Raw genomic sequence first — 20,141 nt, forward strand, 5'->3', positions numbered from 1 at the left:
ACCAGGGGGCGGCGTGGAACAAAGGAAGGCCCTGGCTGGCAGCCAGCAGCTGCTAGGGACCCTACCCATACACGAATTTCATGCACTGAGCCTCTAGTTAATAATAAAAGATTTATTCACAAACTATACAAATGAAAGGCTTGCAAAATGATACACCTGATGAAATTAAAATTCACTGAAACACATATTAAGTGTTTATTATAGAGTATTATGCATGAAATTGTCTCAAAAAGCCTACAAAAGAGATGAGAGTGAGATCCTTGTTTTAGTAAAGAGGATGTTGATGAGAGAGAGTGGGCTACAAACCCAAAGGAACCCACCTAGCCGGAGATGGAGTTGAGAGTCAAATCTCAGTTGTCATGATCCACTGTCTATGGTTTCTCAACTACTAGGCCAAGCTACATCTCTTCATAAAAGTAAGGGCAGATCCCACCTTCCTAAGGACTAATTTTAAAGCTACCAGTATTAACTAGTTTTGCCACTATCTGTTATTGACCATCCAGGCTGCCCTATAACAATGTTGAAAGCGTGCAAAGCAGGACAAACTTGAGAATGAGATGCAGCAGGCAGGGGGAGGCTCTGCATTTTATTGGTCCTTGGCCTCTCTCAGGTTGCACATCATGTAGACACTTAGAGTCTATGTCTACTGGCTATGGGGCTGCTATAGGGGTTATGGTTGTTGAAGAACCCTCACAACAGAAACCAGGAGATGAACTGCCAAGCCTGATGCTGGAAGGAAGATAGGGCAGAGACTCATGTATCTATAGGCAATGAGAGCTCAGTGGTGGCATGTCCAGCAAGAGGGAGATATCTCCTGAGCCCAAAGGGAATATCGCTGGAGCCCAAAGAAGTGACGACTGGTTCAGAACTACAGATTTAACACGGGAGGCAGGCCCAGCTGCAGACAGCAGCCCAGAGCATGTGCTCAGCGTACTTCTGAAAACCAGCCCAAGGCCAGGAGAGTCCCTTTCCTCAGGTCAGAGAGACGTGCAGCCACCTTCCCACATATCCAATTCCATCTTAAGGAGAAAAGCAGGGAAGGAGAGAGGAGACACGAGAGACAGAAATGCTATGCAAAGAAGATGAGCACAACCTAGAGCAGTGGTCTGCAAACCACGGCTCATGAGCCACATGCGGCTCTTTGGCCCCTTGAGTGTGGCTCTTCCACAAAATACCACGTGTGGGCGTGCACGTACAGTGCAATTGAAACTTCGTGGCCCATGCGCAGAAGTCAGTATTTTGTGGAAGAGCCACACTCAAGGGGCCAAAGAGCCGCATGTGGCTCGCGAGCCGCAGTTTGCCGAGCCGCAGTTTGCCGACCACTGAGAGGAACCATGTAACCTTTAAAGAAGATTAAACTTTTAATCACACAAGAGTAAAAGTACCTTTTTACCTTCCACAAACAGCTAATCGACTGTGGGATAATGATCAGATCAGTTATGGTTAAAGAAAAAAAAGTTAATTTTTTTGCTCATTCAACATGCAGTGTAATTTACACCAACACCCCTGTACATTAGATTTACTGAGAATCACATTTTCCAGGTCCGGCACCTACATTATCTCATTTGATTCTCACACAAGCCCTGTAAGGGAGGAATCATTATAATCTCCACTTTATAGAAGAGGAAAATGAGGCTTAGAGAGGTTCAGTAATTCACACATGGTCACATCGCTAGCAACATAGCTGGGAGAGGAAAGCCGGTTACTTAACTGTTTTAACTGATAAATAATTAAAATACATTTTAGGTGAATTGGATTTTTGATATTTGAAGATGTCCAAGTGGAAGACTTCTGAAATAGAAAGCTGAGTGTGCTTGCAAAGGAGTATTTGCTTTCTAATTTGCATTTGAGACTTTAGTCTTCAGGCAAATTTTAAAGGACACTTAAGCCTGAAAGGAGAAATCCGAATTCTGTCATATTTGATCGTAGTGAGGTTGTAACATGTGTTCACTAGAAAGATACTTTCAGTACAATTAGAAATAGAAGACACTTAACGTCTCCTCTCCACTAAGAAGCCTCCAAGGCAGAAGTTTTCCAGGTTTAGATTTTGAGTTAAGTATTGGTTTAACTCCTGTTAAACCACATTAAAGCCATGTAAGTTGGTGACCACTTTGAGCTCATTTCCATAAAGTTACCATGGCGACATGTCAAAGCGGGAGGATATGAGATAACCTTTGTCATACACGGAACATGGTGCCTGCCACGTAACTGGTACTCAAAACTGTCAAACTGCCTCTGCTTATCCCCCTTGTTGTAGTGAATCCTAATATTATCCAGTTCTCTGTGGCTTACTATAGAGCCAAACAATTATTTTAATCCCCAGATTTTATTTTGTTTCTATATTTAGCAAATGCAAATGTACACTTGCTGATTTGATACCTGGAGCTACAAGGACAAAGAAAAAAATCTCCTGGGCGTATTTATCAAGTTTAGAAAATGCATTCGCTTACCAGCTCACTGAATTCATTATTTCCTAGGTCAAGTCTTTCCAGCTGGGCCAGTTTGTGCATTGACCTGTAACAGAGGGAGAAAAATACCATTGTGAGGCAAAGCATGACACATTACTCCAGAACATCTCACCCACCTCCCTGTTAGATTTCCCTGTTTGTACAGTGCACAGCAACAGGGGTGCTTTCCAGCAAGAATCAAACTGCAAATAACAGTAACCTATGCAAACTGCCACCTGAAAACCTTTAGTAGTTTACCATGTTCCCAAATGCCAGTCTAGTTAGACTACAGGGTTGGCTGCTTTTTCATATATATATATATATTTTATTGATTTTTTACAGAGAGGAAGGGAGAGGGATAGAGAGTTAGAAACATCAATGAGAGAGAAACATCGATCAGCTGTCTCCTGCACACCCCCGACTGGGGATGTACCCGCAACCAAAGTACATGCCCTTGACTGGAATCGAACCTGGGACCCTTCAGTCTGCAGGCCAACGCTCTATCCACTGAGCCAAACCGGTCAGGGAAGGGTTGGCTGCTTTATAAAAACCTGGGAAGCTTGTTAAACATCTATACCAGTAGGAGGTATAGTTTCGAACAACTATATTTTTAAGTCACCACAGGTTTGGGAACCAATGATAGCCCAATTCCTAGCGGAGCATTCAAAAAAGCCACAATATAGGCACAATGGCACCATCAATCTTGTCATTTTCTACTTCCCTACATGAACTTCTGCTATAGACAAACGTTATATTCACTGTCTCCTAAACATATTGGCTTGGTTGCTCTGAATAATTGCAGAACCTTGGGCAAGAGATGCTGCCAAAGGTTAGAGATACCTTAGCACATACTATATGCATCAGCGTATCTCAAGCCACTCACAAGTACAACATGCAACAGAAGAAAAGATAGTGTATTTCTGAGTGTCAAATTTTTACTTCTCCACTGACCAGAATGCTGTCCTTATATATGCTGACTACACAGAAATTCTGGAGACATCATTGACTCACATCTTAGAAATTTTAGTGCCTTCATCTTTAGAATGGATATAGCAATTATCTTACAGGGCTTTTATGAGCATTAAAGGAAATACTAGTGTAGTCCAGACACTGTCAGGTACTCCAAAATGCAACCTGTGTGTACCCTTTATTCACCCAGCAACTGTTATTGAAAGACCATGTACCAGACAATCTTCTGAGGTCTGGGTACAGCAGTGAATAAACGAGACAAAAACTCCTGCCCAAAAGGACTTTATATTACAGTGTTGGTGGGGCGGGGGGGGGGGGGGGGCGGGGAGAGATTACAATTAATGTTAAGTAAAATAAAATAATATACTAGAATGTTATAAATGCTATGGAGAAAACTCAAATAGTCAAGGCACACAGTAAGAATTTACATGGAGGATTGCAATTTTTAATAGGGGGGTCAGATAGATATTACTCAAAAGGACAAAATTTGAGCCGAGGCTTAAAAGAAATGAAGGAGTATGCCAGTGCATCGACTCTAAAGCAGGGACATATTACTTGCTTGAAGACATCCCAGGAGCGTAGTGTGGCTGAGGCAGAGTGAGGGAGAGGGAGAGCGAGAGTAAGGAGATGATAATGAGGAGTTAGATAAAAGCGCGTCTTAACAGCCCAATAGAGACATTGGCTTCGATTCTGAGTAAGATGGAGGGTCATTGAAAGGTTTTGATCAAAGGTAGGACTGAAGTGACTTGTTAAAAGATCATAGCCTATTTCAGAAACAGCAGGTTAGTAACAATAGTTAGAAATAATAAAAAAAATGAGACAAATAATAAGAAATCAGGAATAAAATGTAGGAAAGGGCTAGATCATAAGGTCATACATGTCAGGCCAAGGAATTTGAGTTTTAGTTTAAAGGCAATAAAACCTTTAAAATTTAGAGAGTAAAGACTTACCAGACTTGTATTTTATAAAGCTCACTCCAGTAGCTTGTAATGGTGTGGATAATGGTGAGAGGATGTGATAGCAAAGAGGCTAAATAAAAAAATGGCCCTGAAAACCATGTGGTAATGACGATGACCAATTGGATGTGGGAGGTAAAAAAGAGGAAAAATTAAAGATAATTTCTTGATTGAGTAGCAGTTGTGGGAATATTGGAATGGAGTGGATCTAAGGTGGAGATAGGTTGGATGTAGTGAATGCTATTTAAAATACTATAGTGACTTTGAAGTGAATGTGAGAGACCTTTATTAGGGAAAATGTGTGTGTGTGTGTGTGTGTGTGTGTGTGTGTGTGTGAAAAAGGGAGGGCAGGTATGAGGGAGGGAAGGAGAGAGAGAGAGAAAGAGAGAGAGAGAGAGAGAGAGAGAGAGAGAGAGAGAGAGAGAGAGAGAGAATGAATAGAGAGAAAAGAGCTCAGATAAAAGTCTTGACTGGAAATAAATATTTAAAAAATAAGTGGAATATTTCTTGTCTACTCCACCTAAAAATTCTATCTCCTTTTTTTAAATACACATACCATTTGCTTCCTTTTCCAGGGTTTATTTGATATTTACCACTTAATTTCTTGAATTATTAGTTTTTTCCTGTCTACATGCCTCCTTTCTCCACCAGATCTTAAAACGCGCTTTAAGATGCTCAGAGGGACTGCCAGCCATTCAGCCATCCAGCCATCCAGAGGTTGTGCAACCTTGTGGGCAACATCTAAGAGAACATCTGCCTCGCCTCCTGCCAAATCTATGCCACTGAATAGATGCATCTAGTGGGAAAAGTGGCTGGGCCACAAGAAGAGAAAATTAGATTTTCTTCTGAGCCTGGAAACATTAAAGAATGGCAAATTCTTGCAAATCTTGTTTCTAGCCACAAGCAAACAATGAGCATCAAGGCCTTGGGAGTCAAGGAGAAGGATCCAGTGGCCAAGCGTGGCAAGTGAGTGAGAAATGAGCACAGGGGTAGCAGAGCCACCTGCATGTGACTTGACCCTGTGGCCTTAGGCAACAAATATTCTAGTGAGAACCACCATGACCTGAAGACCAGAGGCCCTTCCACAATTAGTTGGATTCTATGAACTTGGTGGTTCTCACGGTCTCCTAGGAGGGTATTGTATAAACTTGAGAGCAGATTTTTCCCCCTAGTTCTAGTGATTGATGACCAAGACAAAATTAATTTTATTAAATGAATAAATGAGTTACACCTTGTACTTAGGTATCCTAAAGCAAATTGCATTAGTTAAAGGATTTACCTCATTTCTAGGTTAAATATTAGTGACCTCTTAATCATCCCTTGTGTGATAGGATTTTCAACCCCCTAAACACCTGATCATCTTAATTTAGACTTAGTAAAAATTCTCAGTGTTTCTCTTCCAAAACAAGACCAGGTTCAAATCTGGCACTCATGTTATTGTAAATAAAGAATTATGGCCCAGCCAGCATGGTTCAGTGGTTGAGCCTTGACCCATGAACCAGGAGATCACTGTTCGATTCCAGGTCAGGGCACATGGCCGAGTTTGGGGCATGATTCCCAGTAAGGGGCATGCAGGAGACAGCCAGCTGATCAATGATTCTTTCTCATCACTGATGTTTCTATCCCTCTCTCCCTCTCCCTTCCTCTCTGAAATCAATAGAAATATATGTAAAAAAAAGAATTATGGAACACATCTAGGCTTATTTGTTAATATATTATCTGGGGCTATCTTGCCTGGCAACAACAGAATTGAGACACCATTTAGATCACAGAACCTCTGATGACCAGCTGGCACTCAGGGTTGAACACTTTTCTCTAGTGTGGGTCTCTAAGACAATGTAGAAAAAAGTGGTTATTTTTTACATTTCTATTACTGTTATTCAAGTGTGATTCTTTTTTTAAAATATATTTTATTGATTTTTTACAGAGAGGAAGGGAGAGACAGAGAGCTAGAAACATTGATGAGAGAGAAACATCGATCAGCCGCCTCCTGCACATCTCCTACTGGGGATGTGCCCGCAACCCAGGTACATGCCCTTGACCGGAATCGAACCTAGGACCTTCCAGTCCACAGGCCGACACTCTATCCACTGAGCCAAACCGGTTTTGGCTCTTTTTGTGGGAAGATAGGTAACCTGTATGCCACCACTAAGCCTTTTTCTTTTTAGTTTTAGGCTACTGCCTTTGAAAACTGTGCTTCATAAATTCATACCTAGGGAACTACATTTTAAATGTAAACTTTAGCTTCCTACCATCCGCTTTCCATTCTTTTGAATGGGCAACATTTTTTCTTTTTCTTGTTCTAGTACACCAAGAAAGTTTTCTGTCCCATGAGGTGTTCTGAACTATTTTCTGAAGCTTAAGTTACTTAAAATATATTTTCTTCTATTTTAATTTTATCTCATTGTATTTTTTATGCTCTTAGTTTCCATCATTGTTTAATTGTTATCACCAAAGTTTCCTTTCATCATTACATTCTCACTTCTGTTTTTGAAGTTATCTGTCTAATATGACTTTATATCTTTAAGATTACTACATTTTTACTTTTGTTTTTGAAGATGCCATTCAATATTATTTCTTATGTTTCACACCTTTCAAATGGACTGTTTTTACCCCAAGATTTTATCCAGTCTGTAACATAGCCTATTGCTTTTCTTGATCATGTGCTAGCTGCTAAACTATAATCATTCTGTCAAATTGTCCAAAAAATGTTCCTTTCAGATGAACATATGAAATACGTTTTTAATTCCCTCAGGATACGAATAAGTAAAGCTTTGCCAGATAAATAAAATAGAACTCATGGCATTTTTATGGTAGTAGTGTCCTTTTCTGAGCATTCATTCACTCAGTTTGTGATTGTTATGGCAGGTACCATGTGGATATTGCAGTTACAAAGATTTCTGGGACTCAGTGTTTCCCAACTGCGGAACTATTGACATTTTGACTGATTACTTCTTTAATACAGGGTCCTAGTGTGAGCTTTGTAGAATGTTTACCACATCCCACACAGTCTGCACTCTGAAAGACTTATTTTCCAAATGGGAATGACCTTTAAATGAATAGTTACTTCACAGGGTGATAAGTGCTGGGATAAAAGTATGTATAGATTGCCATAGGAGCTAAAAAAAAAAAAAAAAAAAAAAGAACACCTAGCAGTTGAGTAATTACGGGAAACTTCAAGAAGAGGTGACATTTCAGCTGGGTTTTGTAGAACCTTGCTCTATGAATCACATGTATTTGCACATATGAAAAGAAACAATGAAAATAATAAGAGTACAATATTAACACGTGTCCTCAAAGGAAGTAAAATAAAATATTTTTCTCCATAGTAACTCTAAAAATTCCCAATAGACTTTGTTGCAGGAAACCCTGTTGTCCTACCCTCATGGCTGTATAAGAGGACTTCTGGGGTGTAGTGATTTTGTGCACCATAGGTTGGCTAGCAGCATCCAAGGGCTCTACCTACCGGACAGGAGTAGCACCATCCCCAATTTCACAACCAAATATCTCCAGATATTTTCAAATGTGCCCTGGGTTGGGGTGAGGGGGCAAAACCACCTTGAGCTGTGATCCATTTTGCTAGAGAAATACTTCAGGCCTTGATCGCCTCACTTTACTGGTTAGGAGGAGGTGACCTTCCTATCTCCATTTGTTTACCTCCTTGCTAGGTGGATTCCCATGTGGCCTGTCCTTATGCAATCCAAGCCAGCCTACTGGAGAGATGCACACATTTGACTTTGCAACCTAGCTCCTTACAGCAAGCACATGTGGATCTGGTCATATCTTTTTGTCCCCACAGAGATCCAACGGGTGTGATTTCCCCTTATAAATGACTGGCCTTGAAGACGTGATAGCCACCATAGGTCAGCGAGCAAATATTAAGACTTGGTCACAAATTTGGGCCATGCCCTCAGTCAGTAATGGTGAAAATTTGACCTTTATCTAGCCAAACCTAATATCTTGCTGATTTGTAAGTTTACCTCGTTATCTACTGGAGAAATTCTAATACAATTGGTTGTATTTAATAAAGTTTACTGACCTATGGTCATATTATATATGTAAAATGGTAGAAATGCGTGAAATTTGATTGTGACTGTTATCATTGCTATCTCTCCTTTCCATCATGTTCTTTTCCCATAAATATCAGAGTTAATACCTTTTTCTCATCTCAGCTCATGTTTCCTTTTAAGATAGTCCATCCCCACTATCCAAACTAAAGTCTCCTTTCTGTCTTCACTTTGTATATTTTTAGCATGTTTTATTTTCTTCTTAACCTTTACCACTGAAAAATATCATATGTTTATATGTTAGCTAACTAATTTCCCCCTGCTAGATTTAAGCACCATGAGGGCAAGTAACTTGCCAATCTTATTCACACCATAAATAGCTTCCCAATCACTGTTTGTTTAATTCATATATGCATATATGAATTATTCTTTACCAGTGAGAAGTGTGAATACTAGAATATTTACAAAGAAACACCACTACATTTCTGTCAGGCATCTACAGTTAATTAACAGTTGCCATGGAGATATCCTGATATTTTTCATTTCATTTTGTTCATTAGAGTTTTAATGAAAACTATAATGAATATACATTTGTTCAAGTACTGTGGAATATGCATGATGGATAAAGGTAGATAAGTTTGAAGGTCACCAGTTCCTGGATACATACATCTACTGTTAACTTTTTGACATTTCCAATAATATGTTTTTTAGAAATTCAAATAATAAAATAAATATTAAGTGAAATGCTTAGGTATGTTTTTCACTTCTCTGAATATCTGAAATATCGCAATAAAATTATGTGTGCAGAGTAGTTAAGGACATGGAGTCTGGATTCAGACTACCTGGGTCTGAATCCCACTTCTACCACTCACTAGTTATTTGACTTGGAACAAATTAAGAGAGACTTTTGCACCTTAGTTTTCTTATATGTAATATGGGGATGTTAATAAGAATCCCTACATCATAGGATTATTGTGATGATTAAGATAGTACAGTGGGGCCTTGACTTACGAGTTTAATTTGTTCCAAGACCAAGTTCGTTAACTTAAATTACTGTCAACTCAATGCAAAAAATCGGCCGGTATCTCAAAAAACTCGTTAGTCGGGACACTTGTAAGTCAAGGCCCCACTGTATAGGTAAAGCACATAAATAGTGTTGGACACATGGTAAGTGCTCTGTAAGAGTTAACTACTAAAATACTTCGGGAATGCTTCTTTCAAATTTGGAAATAACTTAAGAAATTGTCTAAGTCAGAGTTTCCTAAAGTTCTCCTAAGGAATTATAGGTGTTGCTTGAGTTAAAAAAAAAATCAAATCGCCAGGACATTTTGGAAAAAAAAGAGTTAGATTTCTAATTGGCAGGACTTCTCAGATAAAATATACAAATGTCTATTGTGATTCTCTAACAGATGGAAACATTTCAGAGATATTTCCTGTTTATGTGACCAAAAACATTTTTTACTTTCCTCTAGTATATTTCTTAGACTAGGACCACAGTCTGAAAAACTTCTTTTTGAAGATGATGAAATTGAATTCTTGTCCATTCAAGTCCATGAAATCATGTACATACTTGGTCATGGAAACATGGGCCTAGGTGTACTTAAGCATCTTATTCTGAGTATTTAAATTCTATCAGATCACATTCCTTTGTCTGCTTGAAATTCTGACCTGTTAGTATTTCCTGTCACCTCAGCTCCCAATATTCAATTCAGGCTTTCCTTGCATTTTTGACTTTTTTTGGACATGACACCCTGGCTTGATTTTTACATTCCCTTTAAAGACCATGTTGGGCCTGGCAGAAGGTACAGTTCAATTCCAGGTCAGGGAACATGCCTGATTGCGGGCTTGATCATCAGTGTGAAGGTTTCAGGGGGCAGCTAATCAATGATTCTCTCTCATCATTGATGTTTCTATCTCTCTCTCCCTCTTCTTTCCTCTCTGAAATCAATAAAAGTATATTTAAAAATAAATTAAGACCACATTGGTGTTTGCTCTGGCATTATTCACGGCAACCTCAGAAAGGAAATGCTCATTTCTTAGGGACAGGAGAACTGGTCACTTGCGTGAGGTCACACAGAAAGTTAGTGACGGAGCTGACATGGGATCATCTCCATCTAAATCTGGCCTGATTTGTTTGCTTGACCATTGGTTAAATCTGACTGTTTTATGAAAAGTATGTGGTCTACAGCTCACTCTAGTCTAAGAGGAGTTAGCAAACTTTTATTGTAAAGGGCCAGATAGGAAGTGTTTCAGGATCTGCTGTCCATATGATCTCTGTCTCAATTCTGCTGTAGCACAAAAGTAGCCACAAATGTTATGTTAACAAATGGGCATGGCTATCTATAATAATAAAAGCGCAATATGCTAATTAGACCAGGCATCTTTCCAGACATCCTTCTGGACGTCCTCCCAGAAGACCTTTCGGATGAAGCCATGGCGGCAGGGGCTGAGGCAGAGGCAGCTGCCATGGTGGTGGGAGCCAAGCCCCTTGCATTAATTTCGTGCATCGGGCCTCCAGTGTTCCAATAAAGCTTTGTTTACAAAAACAGGGATGCCAGACTTGAACCACAGACATAGTTTCCCAACCTCTGGTCACATCAGTCCTTAAAATTTAACATCAGTCCTTAAAACCCGAGATGACTTTATGGGTTTATGTTATAAGATTGACCCCTAAGAATCTTTAGGTTTTCAAATCCTTGAATACAAATATGACAGATAAATTAAGGACTGAGGATACTTATTATTAGGGAATTGCCAATAATAACCATTTCTGTGCTATTTGAAATTCCCATTTTTTAGGGTACATGTTACTGGAATTCAGGAACATTTTTTTAACACTGTCATTCGATTGCATTTATGAATATCAGCCCTTACTAGCATGCCATTACTTTCTAGCATCTATCCAATTGAAAATCTGGAAAAAGATTCCAGTTGGAACAATGATGGAAAATAATGCATATCTAGGTTCATCTGTCACTTTAATAAAATTTATACAATCTATGATTTTGTCTTTTTATCAGACTCAGAGGTTTTATGTATTTAAATGTACAATTACCTCTGAAGCCACATAGAGTTGGCAGGACTATTATTTGCCCATAAATTCCCAGTTCAGTAACTTGGGTTTCCTGACTCTCGCAGGATCCTACAAATTTTCGGCATGGGCTTGTGCATTATGAGCTCATGCATTCCAGCTTTTAACTTGTCTTTCAAATGTGCTTGAATACTCTCTCTAATTAGTGACGATACATGGCACAAGGATAGGAAAACTCATTTTTGCTGTTATGGTCCAATGCATTTTTCTTATTGAAACTAAGAGAAAGAATATACTATCTTTGCACTTCGTTTAATCTGTGACCTATGTCTAATGGACATTTACATTTTGTAACTTAGACATGCCAATTTTACCACATTATCATGTTCTTCCCTTGTTAATAATCTCTCTGGAGATGAATCTCATATTATGAATTTTTGAAATAATTTTTTCTGTATAGCACAGATACCCAAGACTAGAATGCCTACGTATTGACGCTACTTAAAAATGCAAATGCTAGCATACTTCATGTTGAAAAACCATAAACGTATCATCTTTAGACACCAGGAAATATTAAAAATTTCTTATCCAATGGCAGATAAACATAATTGCCATGATCAGATATTTTCATATAACAATTTTATTACTGTACCTTAAAACCAATGTCACAGCTATTATTTTTGTGTACTCCCTATCACTTCAATTCCTCTTCTTCCTAAGAACAACAGCGACAAAAGGCTAACCTGGCTTTCTGGAATCTTCCAGAAGGGCATGTAACCAAACTAAACAGACAGTATTTTGTCAAAAAATATTGGAAAGGCAATTTTTTTAGACAAGTATGTTAATATTTATCAATTAAGATGTTACTTTTTTATAGCATTTAATTTATTATAATGAACATTTAGAATATATAATATGTGACATCAAACTATCACAAATATGAGTATTTGCTTTGGAAATGCCTTTTCCTTTTAAAAACTTAACATTTAAAGCTTTAAATTGATTTTTCTGATGTCTTGTTGAAAACATTTTCTTTCCTCTAATTACTTATCTTTAATTTAATTCACAGCATGAAAAAAAAGATTCTGTATGAAGAAATAAACTCAAGTAATCTCCCAAGAATATGTCTAGTTCATACAGTAAGGTATACTTGTTCAGAGACATAGATTAAAGTAAAATAAAAAAACCCACACAAAACAGAACCTTAAGAACAGCAAATTGAGATCTAAGACAAATTCTGCACTAATTCCTTCTAATGTAAGGTCTAATTAGATTGAGGAGAAGCCTGAATTTTATTCCTCTTTCTCTAGTATTCTTGGGTTTATAATCAGAACCAATCATTCATTCACTCTATACATAAATTTTCCCACTGGCCAAAAATCATTGTGCATTCCCTAACTCAAGACAAGATATGATTGCACATGTAAGGTTTTCTGAGTTCTTTGTGGGGGAAAAGATACCATGCAAACAGGAGCTATGCTAATTATCTCTGTGAGAGCTACATCCCTGAAGCTGATTCTCAGTTTACACTGCAGCAGAACAATCAAAAGGTTATGAGAAATAATCAGCGACGAAGTTGCTCATTTCCACTAGAGTATATTGCAACCTACAGTATTTCCCCATGAAGACATTTTAGAATGGTACTGAAAAAGTGCTTAAGCAGAGTTAAGCTATCTTCAAACTTCTACAGATAGCTGAGCAGGGAACTGCAACAAGAAATTTCTTTTCAAAGAGACTCCTTTAACATGCAGGTGCACACCCACAGGTGTTTCAGGCACATTGTTTCTTCCTGTATATCCTATAAAAACCTATTACTTGTCACATTGAGCTTTTTGAATATTGATTCATGTGCTTCTATGTAGATTTGGCCTTAGATTGTTAAACCTCTAACTGATGTATATTGCTTACACAACCTGGTGACTAACACATCAGAGAATTTGAACTTTAGAGGATAAAGGCCTTTGAAAATAATCTGCAAGGTAGCCCTGGCTGGCTTACCAGGCAACTGTCATTTTCCTTCCCTTTCTTCCTTGACAGCAGTACCTGCCCTGCATCCGAAACTGGAAATGCCAGATTGACAGTAGGTAAACCTTTTTCTGCAGCTGGGACATGAACGTATGACTCAGTTCTGGCGACCAGAACAGGAATAGAAATCTACTGGGGGAGATGCTAGGAAAAAAACTTGATTTAAAAATGGGAGGGAGACATGAAAACTTTTCCCCTGTCTCCCCTTTTTGTTCAGAGTTGGATGAGAATGTGATGTCTGGAGTTGCAGTGGACACTATGCAACCATGAGGTAACAAGTCCAAGGTTGAAAGCTGCATGCTGTAGATAGCAATAGAGAAAAATAGAAAAAGCCCAGGCTTTTGATAAAATCATTAAGCTCCTGAAACAAACTCTGAAGCCATTAACTCTTAGACTGTTATAGGCAACGATGCACCTACTATTTAAAAAGTCACTTACTGCCCTAACTGGTTTGGCTCAGTGGATAGAGCATTGGCCTGCAGATTAAAAGTTCCCAGGTTCGATTCCGGCCGGTCAAGGGCATGTACCTTGATTGCGGCACATCCCCAGTAGGGTGTGCGCAGGAGGCAGCTGGTCCATGTTTATCATCGATGTTTCTAACTCTCTATCCCTCTCCCATCCTCTCTGTAAAAAATCAATAAAATATATTAAAAAAATAAAAAAAGTCACTTACTGAGAATTCTGTTTCTTGTAGCAAAAGCATACTTCCAAGTACACTCCCACTACTGCACTATTAGGGACCTATAAAGGGTGTCACATGGTTTGTTGGTGGCAGAGCTAAAGCAAAAATAGAGGTCTTTTATGTCTCACATTTTAAAAGGAAAGAAGGTGAAGGGATTAGCCAAAAAACATATATGCATAACTAATAGACACAGACAATGGTGAGGTGATGGCTGGAATGAAGGGAGTGTGGCGGCTGGGTTGATGTGGGCAAAGTCGGGTGGGAATAGCGATGTTTATAATAATGTCAACAATAAAAATAAAGTTAAAAAATCCTGGTATAATAATGTGAGTTTTAGTAGATTTTAAGCAAAAAATATAAAATAAATAAAAACCAAATAATTTTAACAATTCTGATCTTGATTAAAATATTTTGACAATGCTAAGCTAAAAAAGAAATAAATATCTTACTATTTAAATTGACTGCAAAGGTACATTTTAAATAATTTTAAAAATATACAGAAAAGTATATGCACAGTTTCATATGTTAATCATAATTTAAAAACCATTTCTATAAATCATTTAAGTTTAAGGGTGGTTTATGTTTTTTTACTTTCTGCATTTAACTTCTCAATATTTTAGCTTTCCAGTCATTGACTGTTTGGATTTTGGTGTGATTTCTGACATATATAATTTCTGCTTTTCAGAAAGCATGAGTGTGATCCTATATATATTGTTTCTTTTACTTTAAAAATTATTTTATTGTTGAGAATATTACAGATATCCCCCATTATTTCCTTTGTCCCCTTCCACCCACCTCCCACTCTATCCCAGGTCTTCACCTGTCAATTGTTTGTGTCCATGAGCTACACATATATGCTTATTAGTTATTTTGTTAATCTCTTTCTGCTCTTCTTCCCACCTTCCCTATAAGATCTGTCAGTTTGTTTCATGCTCCCATGTCTGTAGTTCTATCTTGTTGGTCAATTTATTTTGTTCCTTAGATTCCACATATGAGTGAGATCATGTGATATTTGTCTTTCTCTGACTGGCTTATTTCACTTAGCATAATATTCTCCAGGTCCATCCATGCTGTCTCAAAGTTCCTTCTTTTTACAGCTGCATAGTGTTCCATTGTGTAAGTGTACCACAGCTTTTTTTATTCACTCATCTACTAATGGGCTCTTGGGCTGTTTCCAGATCTTAGCTATTGCAAATAATGCATATATTTTTCCTGATTGGTGTTTCAGGATTATTTTACTTTTATCACTTAGAGTTTCAAGAATTAGGTAAATATGTTAATGTTCTTTAAATCTGTATTTCTCTTTTCTTTTATATTTATTACATATTCAAAGAAAATTGCTCCAGAAATCCTTTCTCTAAGTTTAATTACTCCTTACAATAATATCTGCTTCAGACTCAACTAGGTAGTTTGTCTTTTATATAAAGTTATTGCCACAGATTCTTCCCTTACAATTTGTAATGCTAAACCCAACATTACTGGCATATTTTTGATGGTGTCTATCAATACATAGAAATACAATTATGTTTTATTTAAAAATTGGAATGATGTGTACTTGCGGCTCCGTATGTTCATTTAAAATAGCAATTTTAAGAACAAATTTTACTTAGGATAGTTTTCTGGTTGGCTCTAACTAAAAATATTTTTTTCCCATGGATATAATTTGGCATAAAGATTATCATGCTAAAATATGATTATAACAATCAACACTTAGAAGTTGTGATATCAAATATAATAAGATAGCTATCAGAAGTAATAGACTGTACAATAGAAATAACAATGGGTAAGAAATCTCCCTCTAAATGAGACCATTGTGAAATGTGCTTCATAATGAAACTCATTTCAAAGAACTATAAAAGACACTGAAGTCTAATTGCATTATTTCTCATGATAATTATATTCATGTAAAGTAAATCTTGCTTTAAAATACTCATATATTCAACCATTGCTTCTCAACATACTCTCATGAAAAATTACATTTTTGAACCTGACTTTTATTGAGGAAAGCTTAACTTTCTGTTAATGTGACAAAACAGCTAATTGCACAGAGAGAAAGAAAAATCTAATCAGATTATTGTTATCATTGTGGACAAAATAGCAAGTTAATGATCTAAGTTCTTTAATTTTGTACCACACTGATACTTCATTTTACAAATTCTCTGTAAATCAAACCTTTTAAATTCATTAACCAAATAATTTTTTCATTAATGTAACTAATATATATTAAGCACATATTAGGTGCTGGGCAAAGGGCTGGGACTAAGATGTGGTTGTTGCCTTCAGGTACCTCACAACCTAGTAGAGCAGTCATAAATCTTATAATTACCAGTACTAATGGATACTATGAGGTTTTTATTATGTGTGTGGCAGCAATTAAAGGATTGACAAAACATAGACCCTGCTCTGAAGGAGCTTACATTCTATTGGAAAGTTTAGTAATTAAATGATTATGAAGTTAATGTACTAGTATTTATTTATTATGATTGAGATTCATGCTACCCAGAAGATGGTAGACTGCTATGAGAACTTGCAATTCAGGGCCTGACCAAGAGATGGCTTCATATCAGGTGACACTAGAAATAAGGTTTAAGAGATAAAGAGTTCCCTAGATAAAGAAGGCAGAAAAGGAATTCCAAGAAAAGAAAATACACCAGCATTCACCTAGGTATTTGACATGTTCTGGAAAAAGCGAAGTATTTTCTCAAAAAAATTTTGGCAAAATGAAATGGATCTGAGTTCTCTGGTTGCTTAACATTAATACTTAAAGACGAGACAGAAAGTTCTTTTTCAAGAGCAATTCACTCATGGAGAAGACTAGTTCAGAGAATTATCTGCCCATCAGGCTATTATAGGCCATGTTCCCCCAGTCTAAAGCACTGGACCTTTACACTCTAAGCAGAGACTCATTCTTTGGGATGGAGAACCGTCAGTGCCAAAGTAAGAAAATGGAGCCCGCTTTCCCTAGAAGGAAAGGATGGGTTGAGTGTCTCAATAAAGAAATGGTACAAAGAACTTGTCTCTTACTTCTTTGATGAATGTTACCACTATTCTCCTTGTAACATAAAATAGAAACTTGAAAGCCATTCTAAATCTTTGTTTGATCACTCTCCATATTAGTTAATTACAAGCACCAGCTTATTCTACCTCGATTATATATCTTGAATGTATATTCTTTTTTCATTCTTGCTGTCAGACGCAAATTTCAGAGATGGCTTCATATCAGGTAATATTAGAATTATGGATTAAGAGATGAAGAGTCCCTTAGCCCCTTTCACTTCTAGTCTACTTACTTCTTAGTTTAGCCCCTCTTACTTCTTGGACTATGGTAACCAAGCCTTTGTAACAGCCTCTTCAATAGTTTGTCTGTCTCTCCTTCCACCTCCTTCCAAAATAATTTTATTATGTCATTTCTGGGCTCAGATATCAAATTATTTTAGGAAAAGTTCTAAGCTCTTCAACATTGCATTTAAGGAACCTTATAATTTGACACCTGTTTACCTTCTTGGCTTTATTGCCTGAAAAAACCCTATGCATATTATAATCTAGTCATAAGTATGGTTCTCTACTGGGAGTCATTCTCTGGTAGATTTAGCTTTGGAGGTCATGAGGTTAAATTTCACTTTTCAAAACATATCTTAGAGAACTCCTCGGAGGTAAAAAAAGACAACTGAGAATAATTCAATTTTTCTTTTTTACTGAATTTATTAAGGTGACATTGATTACTAAAATTATATAGGTTTCAGGTGTACAATTCTATAATAGATCATCTGAATATTGTATTGTATGTTCACCACCCCATCCCAAGTCAAGTCTCCTCCCACCATCATTTATCCTTTCTTTACCCTTTTAATCTCCTCCCATCCTCCATTCCCTCTGGTAATCACCATACTGCTGTCTGTGTCTATGAGTTCTTTTCTTAATCCCTTTATCTTTTGCACACAGGAGAATAATTTCATTTTTATGAGAAGAAATTTGGAATTATTAGGGAGAATATTTGTTATGATTTCACCTATTGAAAGAATGTTATGTTATTAAAAAACTGTCAATTTTTATAGATAAACCACAGAAGTTATTAGATTGTATGCAAAAAATATGAAGTCTGTCATGTGAAGCTGATCAGTAGAAAATAATCTTTAAAAATCTATGGAAGGAATTTAATGTACAACTTGATGACCACACTTAATACTGCTGTGTGGCATATATGAAAGTTGTTAAGATAGTAAATTCTAAGAGTTATCATCATGAGGGAATTTTTTTCTTTTCATTGCATCTATATGATCTGATGGATGCTAACTAAACTTATTGAGATAATGTCATAATATATGTAAGTTAAACCATTATGCTATACAGTTTAAACTCATAATGATGTATGTCATTATATCTCAATGATACTGTAAAAAACTTGAAGGAAAAAGCCTTGAAGAATAAAAAGCTTGTAATAAATATACATAATATATTCAAATGAAAGGAAAATAAACTCAAAATATCTATTTAAGGCAGCTTGGCCTAGAACTCTAGGAAGTACTTAATGAAGTAGTTCCTAAAACTCAAAAGAAGAGTCTGTCACTGTTTCCTAATGTAAGAACTATTAAAGTAGATGTAGTTCTGAGTTTTCTAATAAAGACCTAGAGGTAATGGGCTCTCTAGTATGGTGACTTCTCTTCTAATTCCACATGATGTGCTCTTCTGAACCAATCAATACCATCGGCTCTTCTCTCTCCATATCAGTTCATAGGCAGAAGACTCATCAATAATATTGCTTCTCAAAGAAATTGATAGTTACAAAATAGTCACGGGGATATAAAGGATAGCATAGGGCAGTGATGGCGAACCTATGACACGTGTGTCAGAGGTGACACGCGAACTCATTATTTTGGTTGATTTTTTTGTTAAATGGCATTTAAATATATAAAATAAATATCAAAAATATAAGTCTTTGTTTTACTATGGTTGCAAATATAAAACAATTTCTATATCTGACATGGCACCAGAGTGGTTAGGGTTTTTTAAAATGCTGACATGCCGAGCTCAAAAGGTTCGCCATCACTGGCATAGGGAATACAGTCAATAAAATATCGGGGGGAGCATACTAGTATTGCCTAACCACTGTGATGTACACTTAAAACTAATACAAAATAATATTGAATGTAAATTACAACTGAAAAATAAAATTTAAATTAAAAAATACTGCTTTTCAGTTATAACAGGGGTTTTCATATTATGTCCAACAGGTCAAATCTGGTCCATTAACTTTTTTTTGTGTGAGTGTGTGTGTGTGTGTGTGTTTTCTTTATTGATTAAGTTATTACATATGTGTCCTTATTCCTCCATTGCCTACCCCTCCTTGCTCATGCACTCACCCGCCCTGTTGTCTGTGTCCATTGGTTAGGCTTATATGCATGCATATAAGTCCTTTGGTTGATCTCTCCCCCTGACCCCCACCATCCCCTGCCTTCCCTTTGAGGTTTGATGGTCTGATCAATGCTTCTCTGTCTCTGGATCTGATTTTGTTCATCAGTTTATGTTGTTCATTATATTCCACAAATGAGTTAACTTTTTATATAATCTAAAATTAGGAATGGTTTTTCTATTTTAAACAGTTGAAAAAAAGAATAATATTTCATTACCTATTCAAATGATATTAAATTCAGATTTTAATGTTCATAAATAAAGTTTTATTGAAACACAGTCATGCTCAGTTGTTTCAATATTGTCTTTGGCTGCTTGTGTGCTATAAGGGCAGAGTAGTTGCAGTAGAGACTCTATGGCCTGCAAAGCCTAAAATAGTTACCATTTGGCCTGTTGTAGGAACAAGTTTGCTGATTCCTAAATTAAAGTGATGCCTGTTATGAACTGAATGTTTGTGTGCCCTCAACATTTGTTAAAGCCCCAACCCCCAATGTGATGGTATTTGGAGGTAGGGCTTTGGGAGGTAATTCGATTTAGAGAAGGTCATGAGCATAGAGCCCCCAGAATGGGATTAATATCCTTAAGAAGAGGAAGAGAGACCAGAGCTCTCTCTCT

The 20,141-nt window shown here is 37.0% G+C and overlaps 1 protein-coding gene across 1 annotated transcript in view; it reads right to left on the reverse strand.

Annotated features, from left to right (window-relative positions):
- LRRC7 (leucine rich repeat containing 7) overlaps nt 1-20,141 on the reverse strand; it is a 495,371-nt gene that overhangs the window by 188,745 nt on the left and 286,485 nt on the right. Inside the window, exon 8 of the mRNA XM_059689215.1 lies at nt 2,451-2,514. Within this exon, the coding sequence (XP_059545198.1) occupies nt 2,451-2,514 (64 nt within the window). The remainder of the gene's footprint in view (nt 1-2,450; nt 2,515-20,141) is intronic.

Source organism: Myotis daubentonii, chromosome 3 (assembly GCF_963259705.1).
Source record: "Myotis daubentonii chromosome 3, mMyoDau2.1, whole genome shotgun sequence".
Lineage (NCBI taxonomy): Eukaryota > Metazoa > Chordata > Mammalia > Chiroptera > Vespertilionidae > Myotis > Myotis daubentonii.